The 13,238-nt window shown below is 37.7% G+C and overlaps 3 protein-coding genes and 1 pseudogene across 4 annotated transcripts; all 4 read right to left on the bottom strand.

The window, feature by feature from the left end:
• Positions 1–154: 154 nt before the first annotated feature.
• On the bottom strand, positions 155–1,857 carry LOC110412329 (Pentatricopeptide repeat (PPR) superfamily protein). Its single transcript, XM_021422864.2, has one exon. It carries the CDS (start codon positions 1,838–1,840, stop codon positions 248–250), a length of 1,593 nt encoding a protein of 530 aa, XP_021278539.1. The 5' UTR covers positions 1,841–1,857; the 3' UTR covers positions 155–247.
• Positions 1,858–2,149: 292 nt separating this feature from the next.
• On the bottom strand, positions 2,150–6,181 carry LOC110412364 (E3 ubiquitin ligase BIG BROTHER-related-like). Its single transcript, XM_021422899.2, is given in 8 exon segments — positions 2,150–2,512; positions 2,776–2,884; positions 2,961–3,082; positions 3,158–3,199; positions 4,903–4,943; positions 5,033–5,381; positions 5,502–5,686; positions 5,689–6,181. Coding segments are annotated over 8 exon segments (915 nt in total). The 5' UTR covers positions 5,714–6,181; the 3' UTR covers positions 2,150–2,470.
• A 738-nt stretch (positions 6,182–6,919) lies between these two features.
• On the bottom strand, positions 6,920–9,538 carry LOC110427493 (uncharacterized; annotated as a pseudogene).
• Positions 9,343–12,308, bottom strand: LOC110412312 (Tetratricopeptide repeat (TPR)-like superfamily protein). Of its 2 annotated transcripts, XM_021422855.2 has the most exons (2): positions 9,949–12,308; positions 9,343–9,810 (listed from the first exon to the last, which is right to left on the bottom strand). In XM_021422855.2, the coding sequence occupies exons 1-2, from the start codon at positions 12,188–12,190 to the stop codon at positions 9,638–9,640; spliced, it is 2,415 nt and encodes an 804-aa protein (XP_021278530.1). In that variant the 5' UTR covers positions 12,191–12,308; the 3' UTR covers positions 9,343–9,637. The 2 variants fall into 2 exon arrangements, with proteins under 2 accessions (XP_021278530.1, XP_021278521.1); XM_021422846.2 differs by having other exon boundaries at positions 9,343–12,308.
• Between the last annotated feature and the right edge of the window lie 930 nt (positions 12,309–13,238).

The following is a 13,238-nucleotide window of genomic DNA, read 5'->3' as shown; positions in this document are numbered from 1 at the left end:
AGATGACATAGTACAACCTTAGGCTCTCCTAATTGTTAGAGAAAGCAAAGCTCTGTGGTTTAAGTTTAATCATGCAATTATGGATGGTTGTCTGACCTTCACCAGAAGATTAAGGGCTAAATGCGATGGAAAGGATTGATCTCTCTATGTATAATCCATATCACTGAATTATCAAAAGAAAATCAGAGGCAACCTCTGGAAATCTAATTATTCCTTTGGCCAAATTTATTGAAATGAAAGCATGCACTCAACTACATTTCATTTCATACAAAAGATATTCTTGATTATCCTTATGAACATCAAGTTTCATTTGGCTTACAATAAATTTTAGCATCGTATAAATGTCTTCTGAATTATGATGTGTTTCATCATGAGCTACAAAGCTATGAAGAGCTCCAGGCATCTCCACACAACTAAATCCAGCATACTTCTTCACTCCTCTTCTTTCCATGGCCACTCTCATTCTTCTTGCTTCATTCCATCGCTGGACAGCTGCATAAACATTTGACAAGCCAATATATCTACCATCATGATCCGGGTCCAACTCAATTAGCTTCCTTCCTACTATTTCTGCAAGATCAGATTTTCCATATATTAAGCACCCATTTAGCAGAGCACCCAGTAATGACGCCGTTGGCTCCATGGGCATTTTGCATAGAAACTGGTACGCCTCTGCTACCTGCCCTGCTCGAGCCAGGACATCCACCATGCAAGCGTAATGCTCACTCTTAGGAGTCATCCCGTGTTTGCCAAGACACTCAAAGAAATACCAAGCTTCCTTCACTAATCCACCATGAGCACAAGCACTCAACAAGCACAAGTAAGTAATCTCATCCGGGACAATCCCAACCACTTGCATTTCCGCAAACAATTCAAGCGACTCTTTAACCAATCCATGAGTGGCAAGCCCTCCAATCATAGCATTCCACAACAACACATCACTCTTACAATTAGAAACCCCACGAAAGACATCCAAAGCTTCCTCTATTGCCCCACATTTAGCGTACATATCAACAAGAGAAGTACGCAAAACTAAAGTCATTGGCAATCCATTGTCCATCACATAACAATGCATTAACCTTCCTCGATGGAGTGCACCCAGATGAGCACAAGCGCACAACACGCTCACCATAGTTACCTCATTAGCCTTGGGACCCCATGCCCGCATTCCCTCGAAAACTGCCAACGCCTCCTTATAATCCCCACTCTTAGCATACCCATCAATCAAACAACTCCACGAAACAACATCCGTCTGAGGCATCCAATCGAAAACCTGACGCGCCAAAGCCATATCCCCACACTTAGCATAACCATCCAACATAGCATTCCACGAAACAATATTTTTCATAGGCAACTGATCAAACACCCGACGCGCGTAAACTATGTCACGGCAAGAGGCATACATATGAATCAACGAATTGTTTATGAACTTATCTAACTCGAACCCATTCTTTAAAGCGTGGCAATGAATCGCACCACCGAGTTCCGGCTTTAAAAGACGAGCAGATGCCTTGACCAGAAAAGGGTAAGTTAAATGATCAGGGAAGACTCCAGCTCTCAACATATTAATGAAAGCCGAAATTGATTTGTTTGGATTTTTACTGTTGGAGTAACCTCGGATGATGGAGTTCCAATTAAAGACTCTAGAAGTGGGTAGCCTGGAAAAAACCCGATATGCGTAATCGACGTTACCTGTATCGGAAAGAGCAGCGACGGAAAGAAGTTTTGTTGATATAGGGTCATGGTGAGAGAGGCCGAAAGTTATTACTAATGCATGAATTTGCTTTAGTTCAGAGAATGATTTGCACTTTCCAAGATTGGTAATAAGAGCTTGGAACATTCCACATTTACAGGAACTGGAACTTGATTTGAAAATCTAAAAGACTTTCGTTGGAATATTCCTATGGTACCCCTTTTATTCATTGTGCCATTTTTCTTGAGTTACCTTTGCTACATGAGATCCATGGGTCTACTATATATCGACTTTTAGCTGTCCAAGACATAAAGAATGGGCCCAAGGCCAATCAGCTAAAGCGCCCCTTAGGAGAAAGATTTTTAGAAACCCTGGCTTGGCTTGAATTAATCTCTTGGAAAGAAAGCAGTATTTGTATCTTTGATTCACTCTTTCGACCAAAAGAAATGACAAGCATTATGGTTTAAAAACTTGCATTTATGTGATGTTTCCTCGACCGAAAATATAAACACCATGGAGATGCAGTTCCAATTTCTTTGCAGAAATAGATAATCAGGCGAGGAAGATTGTCATTTCTCTAAAAAGCCCGGCCAGTGACCATAAGACAGTAAAACTAATTCCAAAGGGGGTATATCACAGAAGTTAACAGAGAATGGATACAGGCAAGAAGATTTGGTGATACAAGTCTTTTCCCATAAGGACATGGTGCATTTCTGCGTATTAAAACAAGCAGGTGCCTTGTGGCTTGAGGAAGAAGATTGTTCAAAAATACTATCTCTAGCCCGAGGTAGAGACCTCAGCACTACAAACAGGACAGACCTGCAATGACAACAGTAATACATTATTTGGCACCCAAGGCATTGCAAATTATATGTCTATAAAAGGTTCTGGAAGCATATTATTAAGGTCATGTACAATATAACAATAGTACAGGAAAGAAAAACTAAAGTGGTCAGATGTATTTTGATGAAAACATTAGCAGGAAGTTACTTTGAGTGTCCTCACAAACCACTAATACTTTATAAACACTATACGACACAAAATAATTGAAGGCAGTAAAATTCAAGTGTAAATAAGCATACCTTGTTTATTTTCAACCAATTATTTATGCACTCAGGATGATATGAATGCTTGCAAGAAAGCACTGTCAAGGAGTCACCATCCTCATAATCTACACGGCATATGACACATCTGAAAACAAGGATACAAATTTATTTATCAAGTGAAAAAAGTTCAGGCATAAAAAGGTTACGGCATTCAAACTTACGAATCATTGCTTCCAGCCTGACTGCTTCCAGCCTTGTATGTTACTGAAGGCAAGGAGGCAATTGAATCAGCTGAAAGCCCTCTGCTCTCAGTTCCAACTACTTCACCAAGGGCAAGGAGTTCCTGAATGATAGAATCATGTTTACTAAGAATGCTTAAGCAAAGAGTTAAAGCAGTAGAATCTACAGCCCAGCCTACCTCATATGAAAGCTCATCAGGATCAACTTCCTCCCATGTATCCTGCAAATGCATGTCACCAAAAGACTCAGGCTTGAAATAAAGTGAAGTAATAAGGCCCAGCACTGCTTTAAAAAAAATTTTGTTCTTTCCTGCATGCCAAATGTCAAGGTAATTGTACATGCATTTGCTATTTCATTAAAATTCCTAGTAAAATCTCATTAAGAGCAGTGTAAACAAGACTAGCTTCTATTGAACAATGAACTAGATATCTAACAATCACTATGGGCACCAAAACAAAACATATAATCCAACAGTGAGTTTCCAAGAAAATATGTTGAGAACTATAACATATAACAACCACAAATTTTGAACCAATCACAACATGATCCTTGCCTTTCATGCTGTGCACAGCTATTATTCTCAGCATTGTAACTACAAAAAAAGGTTGACTGTTTTAAATACTCAACACAGACTTTTTAGTTCAATATATCACCAGACCATTCCCAAAAGGAGAAGTTCTAAATGTAAAGAACCATTTCATGTAGAATATATAAACCACTGGCCCATGCAACAGGGTAAAACAGAACCAGACATGAGATTATCAACCACAAAAATGGAGAGAGAGGCATAATCCTCTGCCTCAGACATAGAGAAAAGAAAGGATTGCTGAATGTAAAACCCTGCTTATAACAATTTAAAGATGAACCAAATGGATGATTTACACTTTTCTAATTGCAGATATGAGGTGACCATCAAGAGAGGGAAACAAGTGGTAAATTTAGCATGTGCGTTTCACCAAAATACTCAAAAGCTAAAATATGAGATAATTTGATGGCCATTGTGATTTAATGATGGCAAGAGTAGAACCCCAATGTAGGCACATCCCAGGCATCAGATTGGAAATAACTTGCTAAGATTTTTGCTTTAGTGCCATTCCAATAAAAACTCTTATTAATAATATATTAGCTACCCATGCACAAATACAATTTAGTTATCTATAACGATACACATTTGTGAAGATTCAAAATTTTCCAAGTGAAGATCTCTGTGATAAAGGAAGTGAAAACCCGACATGCTTCCTGATATATTATTACAGTTTTCTACCTTGCAAGCATGTAAGATGAATGCAAAATTAGAATAGATGACCACCTAAGTATTTACAAACACACATGCAACCATGCACAACTGGTATATGTCACATACATCAGTTCATGTATTTTATTTAATAGTGAAGGAATAAAATAATATTAGACAAATAGAGAAAACAGATGACCAGATTCAAAGAGGCAAACTACTAACTCTTTCCATTACAAATATCGGTATTATGCACCACATGAAACAAAAGCACTCTTCCTCTAGGTAGGAGGACACAACTTACTTACTGGTTAAGATGCTCTTGGAAACAAATGTGGCAAAAACTCTAACCATAATACACTTATATGAAGACCAAAGCCCAGATTAAGCAAAAGCCATCCATTTTAAAATCAGTTCCAAGAGCAATACCCCATAAATGACAACTTTAAATCACTGCTCCAATAAAAAAATTCAGCTATAGAGTCATGCTAGCAAAGAAGGCGACATAGAGTACACTGAATTGATATCTCAATAACATAGAAGACACTGAATTGAGATATCAATAACATAGAAGACACTGAATTGCAAACTATTAATTAGATCAAAAATTTTATTCCTTGAATGAGCGAAAAGATTCATATATATGCATGCAAAATTGGTTTGAGAATCATATTTACAGGAATTCAAACCTGAGAGTTACCACCATGATCCTCTAAGGTAACAATTCCTCCTGCAAAATAGTAAAACTTTAGTAAACACTCTTGACATTGGCATAAATTTGAAACAATGAACAAGAATCTCATAGTTATAAAGACTCACTATCATTTAACCCAGCTAAGGCCAACAATCTAGCAGCCATTTCTCTTTCTTCAGCATCCTGAAGCGCTCTAGCATATGCCTCATCACTTGAAAAAACAGCCGGGTCGAATTCAACATTAGGGTTGTTATCCTCCTCCCCATTCTCAGCATGAGCATGCACATCAAACGCATCCACATCATCATCAGCATCAGTGCCATCATATTCCTCCTCATCCCCATCCCCATCAGTATCATCATGATCATGGGGATCCCCGAAATCATCATCGTCATCATGTAAATAGCTTCCAGCCTCCCAACTTCCATAATCACTCCCATCATTGTTCATTCTCAGCATCATATATGCCCTTTCCTACAACAAATGTATAACAAGTAAAGGAGACAAAAAGTAATTTTATAAATAAGTCACACAAAAACAACAAATTTTAAAGTAATAAACCAAGAATTGAATATTAAAAAAAAAAAAGAAAACCTGTTCTTGTAGGGTTCGAGCAAGAGCCAGGTCAGCATCGACCTGACTGAGATTAGTGAAAGGAGTTCTGGTCGATGACTGACGTGTATCCTCTGCTTCTTCTTCTTCTTCTTCTTCTTTTTCTTCTTCTTCTACATGTTCACTTTCATTGTTCAAATTATCATTATCGTCACCGTTAGGGTTTGTTCTTGTTCTTTCGGTTCGCTCGACATGTTTGCCTTCCTCCCTAACCGAAAGCTGCCGATTTCACTTTGCTTTTCCTCGTCGTTGTTCTTCCGAAGATAGATTTTAGATGGAAAAAGAAGAGAGAGAGAGAGAAACAGAGAAAGCGGTGGGCTTATTGGGAATGTAAAGAGGAGAGATCGGGGTGGGTTCGATCGAATCGGGGATAATTCAAGAATGTAACAAAGATAAAAAGAGGAGAGACACGAATGATTGGAGAGAGGGACGGAGGAGAAAGAGGCCTCGTTGGGTGGAGGAGTCTTTCTTTTCTTTGACGGAGAAACTTCAATTTTTCTTTTCTTTTCTTATTTTTTTTTAAATTTTGCTTTGAAATATGAGAATCAAAAAAAGAAAAGAAAAGAAAAGAAAAGAAACGACAGAGGTTGAGAGATTGCTATGCTACTTACTACGGTTCCAGAGGCCGGGATCCTGTCGAGTCAAGCTTACTAGGAATTCTGATATTTGTCCAACGCGGACTTGATTCATACGAGCAATTAATGGAGACATTCAGCTGACGCACCCAATGGTAGCTTGCCACGTAAACAAGAAGCGCCGACTTGAATTGGTTGGAACTCTTTTGTTTGGGTAGGCGTGTGTGGTTGCTTCAGGCCCGTCAAAATCAGCCCACTTGGATCACCCCATTTCCCGGTCCTTTACTTGACGGAAAGCATTATATTTCAATTTCAATTAAAAGAAAAAGAAAAAGGTGAAACAAGATATTTTAAAAAAAAAACTCAGAATAAAAATATTTTCCACATTTATGTAAAATTAAATCTAATTAAAGAGTATTGTTTTAGTTAATTAATAAGAATAATAACTTTGGGCCTGAATCAGGCCAGAAAGTTATGGGGCCCTGTTTGAGAGAGAATAAGGCACAGCAATCCAACTCCCAAAGTTAATCTACAAAAATGAATGCGTTGATGTGATTAAATTCCGGGTCCCGAGTTGTTAGCTACCACAAAATAATCACATCAGCGACTTCAATTTTTTATCATTTAAATGGCATAATCCCCTGCATTCCAGGTTAGCTTTAGATAGCTTGGTAAATGACATGAGTACCATTCAATTGTAATAAGTTGGAGAAGGAGGAAGGAAGCTACAAAATAACTGCATCATGAAGTTATTTCTATGGTTCCATTGCTCTGTCTTTATGTAACTAGTTTGCTAGTAGATTGGCACCAGCCATCACGACAATATCAAAGATTTAGCCAATCTGAGATGATAGATACAGGATAGTCTTGAAGTCGATCGGTGACAATAACTTCTTGATCCATTGTAGTGAAACCGGAGATTACTTCGTCTATTGCTTTCTCTTTTTCTGCCTTCTTAAGACAGAATAGGCAAGCCCATTGCTAACATGGCAAAACAATTGAATGCAAAACACCCGCAACCGGAACTTTACTTGCATCCAAGTATTTTCGAGTCAACTCCGGAATACTAAAGCTGCATAAATGAAGGGAAAAAAGAACACTTGGGTTGAATAATTCAGTATTCATTTATTTAGTTTCAGCTTATATGGCTCAAAGCCATAATGTGATTAATGAAAGCCTTGGAGAGGAGCATGACCTAAGATCTTAAAAATGCAAGCCTGAATTCTGGGACTAGCTGAAAGGGGTACAAAAAGCCAAACTAGAAGCAAAACTCCGTTGCAACAAAGCATCATTGACATCCCCTTAAATCTTGAGTTTATAGGTAAACCATAATAACTCTAGTACCAACCTCTCAACCATCACCTCTCCATAGTTGTAATCTTGTCCATCGTCGCTAGCTAATCCCAATTGCCTCCATTGCAAACACCTTGTTTTACTGTCAAACCAAGACAATGCTGCATTGAATCACATTATTAAGCCCTTCGTGTATGACGCGATGCAAGAGCCGAAGGGGATAGCGGTGAAGGCGCGCATGTGCCATGAGTCACTTTCCTTTCCTGATGCCATGCTTTGTTAGCAATAGTATACAAGGGTGGATGTACGTGCCAAGGATGAAACTAGAGCCATTCTCTTGAAATGGAGAAGCTCCGCGTGGTCGTCCCTCGCGTTATCTTCCAAGATCTTGTTAGCCATCACCATGGTATATTGGTAGTTTTTGTTAGAATTTATAATCGAAAAGATAAAAGAAAAACACACGAAGTAGTGGTGTATTTTCAAAATAAAAGAATTATCTCTTAGCACAGAAAATTATCTTAATTCAAAAGTTATGAAATAATTGAAAAAACACCACAAATCAAAAATTATATCTTCTTCATTCAGACACACCTATTCGTAAACAAATATGTCATTCTAAAAGTACAGATATTTTTACAATAAAAAATTATACCTCTTCCAATAAACATATTAAATTTTAAATCATCAAAAATAAAATAAAATTTTAAATAAAAAATCAATACTTTTTGAATCACGAAGTACGTATCTCATTACATTCATGGACATAATTAATTAAATGGGACATTTTCAATTTGCCTTTACCTGTAAACTTTAATCAAAGAATCACCCTGTTACAAATAATTGACAATTAATATTACCCTTTGTCATTTGAAAGAGTGAAGAACTAATGGGCTGTAAAAAACAGGTGAAAGTTGTGTTTCATATGCTCATTGTGGCACCCCCATGAAAGCTTTGAAACTTTCACATGCAGGCTACTTGTCTCTGGGATGGTCAAGGATGTATTAACATTAGTATAGTTTTATAGAGCAATGACGCTGGTTTTTCTCATCATTAGATTGCAAACAGGGAGTAGCTTGGATTTCTGAAACAGAATATGAGCTGGTCATTAAGCTGGCACTAAAATTAATTTGCCCCTATTTAATTTCTTAAATTTACAGAAAAAAATTACTATTGAGACAATGAAACGGTCGTGGAAAGGGGTTCCTTGTGAATTATTTTGGGTCCGTTTAGAGGCCAGTACGGGGTACTTTCACTGCTCAGTGTGAAGAAGAGGCTGAGCTCATGATCCAGATGGGTGCATCTATGCTCGTAAAGTTCCCCATGCCAAGATCAAATGTCTCTCTGTTGGTTTAAAAGACAGATCCGTGGCATCTCCTCCATGTTTTCGGTCCTGAACCTTCTTTATTGTACCCATTTACTGACTCCGTATTAGTATTGTCCGCACCTTCTTCTCTTCCTCTTTGCTTCCTATCAAAATCAGGTGACTTATTCCTGGTTTGCATCTCAAATATAGTTATGATACTTATATTTGCTTAATATTAACTTGAATATTGATAAGGAGAAAAAATCATTCAGTGATCATCACTTTTGTAATGAAAAACAAATACCAAAAGCTCTGAACAATTAAAAGGTCCCTTAATCAGTCAATTAGGGAATTTTTTTTTTTTTACAAAAGAATCTGCTGGTTGAGTCATTGGTGACACAACATTCTGAGTATTTAAACCTACCATTGACAGCAAAACTTAACCCCATTTGGGAGGAAGGAACATAATAATGGGCCAAAAAAAGTAATAAGTTCAGAAAGATCTTTCTGAACATTTAAGGTTCTGGGCGGTGGATTTGGAGTTGTAGACATACCTATGTTAGTGCTTTAGCCAGGGCGTTAACTGATGTTACCATCAATCCTTTCGTGAAGTATCAAATCCATTGATGAACCAGAAGATGACAATGGTTCTGCTGCTGATCCAACAGACGATAAGGGACCAGGTAGATAGGCTGGAGAAGAGCTCAGAGAGCACGGAAAATGTTCCATCAAAACCCTAAGAAGCGGCACGGTCAGCCAAGTCATTAGCATGACCATGAACCTCAACTGATCTGTGGCTTCCACTTTTCTGTGTTCTCAGCTTTTGAGCTTGATGCCACCAATACAGTTTAGTTCCAATCCACAATGGTGCGTGAAAAATGGAAGAAATTTACCTTATTTCATTATGCTGCATCTGATAACAAGACTACAATCTCATTGACTCCATTTCAAATAGTGGGCCTATGCATATCAAGACTAACATCCGGAATCCTGCCCTCTGCTATAAGATCTTTTATGCTAGAGGATGTTCTGGCATCTTCTGACAATTTACAAATTGCATCTCTTATGATAAGAAAGTTCTTATCTAGTGGATCTGGTAAATTTCCTCCATCAACCATCTCTTTTAACATGTCAAAAACAGAGGGTAAGTTTGTGTCGGATAGAAAAGCACTTATTAAGGCTATATAGACATAGCAGTCAGGTTTCATATTCTTCTCTTTCATCTCATTGAAATGAACTAAAGCTGCAGAGGACCTACCGCATTTACAAAGTCCATTAATGAGAGCATGATAAGCAATTCTGTTGGGAGCACATCCTTTTCTCCCCATTTCATTCCATAGCTTTAGAGCGTCATCAGGTCTTCCAAGATTACATAATCCATCAACTAAAGTCGCATAAGTAATCACATTTGCCTCCCTCTCTTTTCCGAACATCTTGGAAAGGCAAAGCATAGCTTGGTCAATCTCACCATTTTTGCACCATCCATCTATCAAATAATTATAAGTAACTACAGAGGGCACAAGCCCCTTCAACATCATCTCATTCAAAAGATGCTCAGCTTCTGCAACTCTTTGAGACTTGCAAAGAGCTTTTATTACTATGTTATAAGAAATCACATCAGGACAATACCCACGAGTGCAAATAAGTTGGAATAGCTCCAAACCCTCATCCACTGATTTAATCTTGATCAAACCATTCATAGCAGCAGAATATGTAATTATATCAGGGAGAAAACCTTCTTGTACCATGTCAGTGAGAAATTTGCAAGCTTCCACTGCCTTCCCATGTTTACACAAATCTTTCACAAGCAAGGTAGAATGCTTTACCCATGGTTCATGGCCATAAAAACGCATCTTCCTCAAGAAATCAAGTGCTCCTTCAACATCCTCTCTCCGACAAAGACACCCAAATATGCAGTTGTGGGTAAACTGGGTTGGTTCAAGTCCCACTTCCTTCATCTCTCTCAAAAGCTCATAACTCTCTTCCAGTCTATCTAACTTACACAACCCATCAATCAAATTATTATAAAGTAATACAGTTTGATTACAACCAAACTGAACCATTTCTCTGAATAGAGTTAGTGCGAGATCCAGCTTACCAGCATCAAGCAAGCCATTAATAACAAACGTAAATGAATTAGTATTAAGGGTAATTATTTCCTTTTCATCCCTAAAGTACTTAACAATGACACTATCACCATTGCTGCTGTACCCCATTATTGCTTGAAGAAGATCGTAAGCTATATCTATTGAGCCACTACGAACAAGACCTTCCAAAACAGAATTGCAAAGCAGGTTCTTCGTTTGTGAATTCATATCTTCCCAGCATTCTTCAAGCAATCGATCCAACTCTCCTCCTTTAGAAAAAGAAGATATCAACTTTGTGAGTATCCCAATATCAGTACCAATTCCCAACTCTTTCATTTCTGAATACAAAGACAATGCTTTTTCAAGATCATTACATTTACAGAGCCCTCCAATCATCACATCAAAAAGTGAAACACTAGGGAAAAAACCCAATTGTCGCATTTTATCAAACAAACAAATAGCTTTATCCATTCTAGATACCCTCACAAATCCATGAATCAAAACAAAAAATGTCTTCTCATTCAACCTCACATTACACTCTTCCATACTATCAATCAATTCAATCGCCTTATCTACTTCACCCCACTTACTAAAGGAAACAACCAAGATAGAAAAAACATGTTCATCCAACCAACCCCTCTCAAATATCTCATTGAACACACTCAAAGCTTTATCAAACTTCCCAGCATTGCAATAAACCTGCAAAACTGGGGTCAGCGTGTATTTATCCAATTCCAACCCCAAACTTCTCATCTCTTTCAATCTTATCTCAACCAAATCAATCAAACCAGACTTGGACAAAGCTTCTAACAAACAATTATAGCTATAACTATTCGGTATGCAAATACCTGATCTTTTAACCTGATCAAACAAGTTATTAGCTTCATCAACCAATCCAACACTCCCCAAACACCTAATTAAAAAACCCAAAGCCCCAGGATTCATAGAACAATGGGAATTCACGACATCCAAAGCCAAAGCTTTCAGTAAAGCATTTTGTCGAGCACGTGATAGAATTGAGGCCATGGCATTGTAAGTATAAATATCATGCTTATAACCACGTTGATTTGAAGCCCATGTGAAAAACAGGTGAGCTATTCTCCAGCTCCTGAGGTTATTTACTACGGCTTCGACAACTTTATGGGTGAGTAGTGGCACGAGGTTTTGGAGCTCTGGGTTATTTGGTGAAAAAGGTTGCCTGATTAAAATAGAAATGAAGGCATTTGAGATGTTAATCTGATCTGAAGAGAGAAAATTGTCGTTTTGGTGTTTAGTGCAAATGGGTCTTTGTTGATACGAGGAAAAAAACAGGTTTCTGTAGGAGACTATGAAAATAGAATTTAGTTTAATTGCTTTGGTTGATTTGTAAAGAATTTGATGGGATTTTATGATCGTTGACAATGCCATAACCATGAGAAATGAACAATGTTTTGGTTCAGACTAAGGAAGCAAAGTCCCCAGTCTACTCGTGGCTTTTTCAAGTTTGCCCGCTACTCGGTACACGAAGACAGAACCAGTTCCGATAGTAGCGTTTTATGCCTTAGCTTTGGCAATGTTGGCATTATTCTTTCTTTTTTTTCTTTTTATCTAAACAATAAAAAATATTATTATACTTTTTTTATAAAAAAAATCAAATACATTTTTTAAAATTTTTAAACTTTATCAATAAAATTAAGAAAAAAGGTATAAATAACAAGTATAATAATATTTTAATTCGTTTGTAAAATTTAAAATTTTTAGTAATATAAAATTAAAATATGTACTTTATATAAGCTTTTAAAATTTCTCATTCAATTGGGAGATTTTCTCTAACCCAATAATCTATCAACGCTTTTATTTATACGAGTTGCCCCTCTATATTATGAGGGAAGAAGAGCAAACAGATAATCCAGGGTAACATAATGGATCCGATCCATTAATTATTTATTGGCTTGAAGAGTTGAAGTCAATACAAATTGCCATTGTCTCAGTTCGTAAAGAAACAAATTCTAAAACCAGAGGGATAATCAAATGTGCCTGTTCTTGTTGAAGTGGATCTCCGTGCTTGCTCACTTTTCCTTTGGGTTTCAATTGCGCTGCATTTTTGCTCAGCAAGCAGCCTCGTCTCTCGAAGCTTGGTTGCCAATGGCGGCTTCATCTGGGATGTACTTTCCCCAGAACCAATGCGCCTTCCAAACTCTGTTCATCTCTTCAATTGGGACGTTCTTCGTCTCAGGCAAGAACAAGTGAATGAAGACAGTCATGGTTATTACAAAGACAGCGAAGAAAAAGAAGAGGCCAAACTTCATGTGGCAAAGCATGGAGAGGAAAGCTTGAGCAATGAAGAAGGTGAAAAGCATGTTAACTGAGACATTAATTGCTTGTCCAGCTGATCGGATCTCTAGAGGGCAGATCTCACTAGGTACCTGCCACCCCAATGGCCCCCAAGACCATGCAAATGCTGCTACGTACACACAGATTA

Source organism: Theobroma umbraticum, unplaced genomic scaffold (genome assembly GCF_002168275.2).
Source record: "Theobroma umbraticum cultivar Fairchild unplaced genomic scaffold, ASM216827v3 scaffold_30.0, whole genome shotgun sequence".
In the NCBI taxonomy this organism is placed as follows: Eukaryota; Viridiplantae; Streptophyta; class Magnoliopsida; order Malvales; family Malvaceae; genus Theobroma; species Theobroma umbraticum.
Note: the sequence above shows the minus strand (reverse complement) of the source record. Positions and strands in the feature narration are given on the sequence as shown.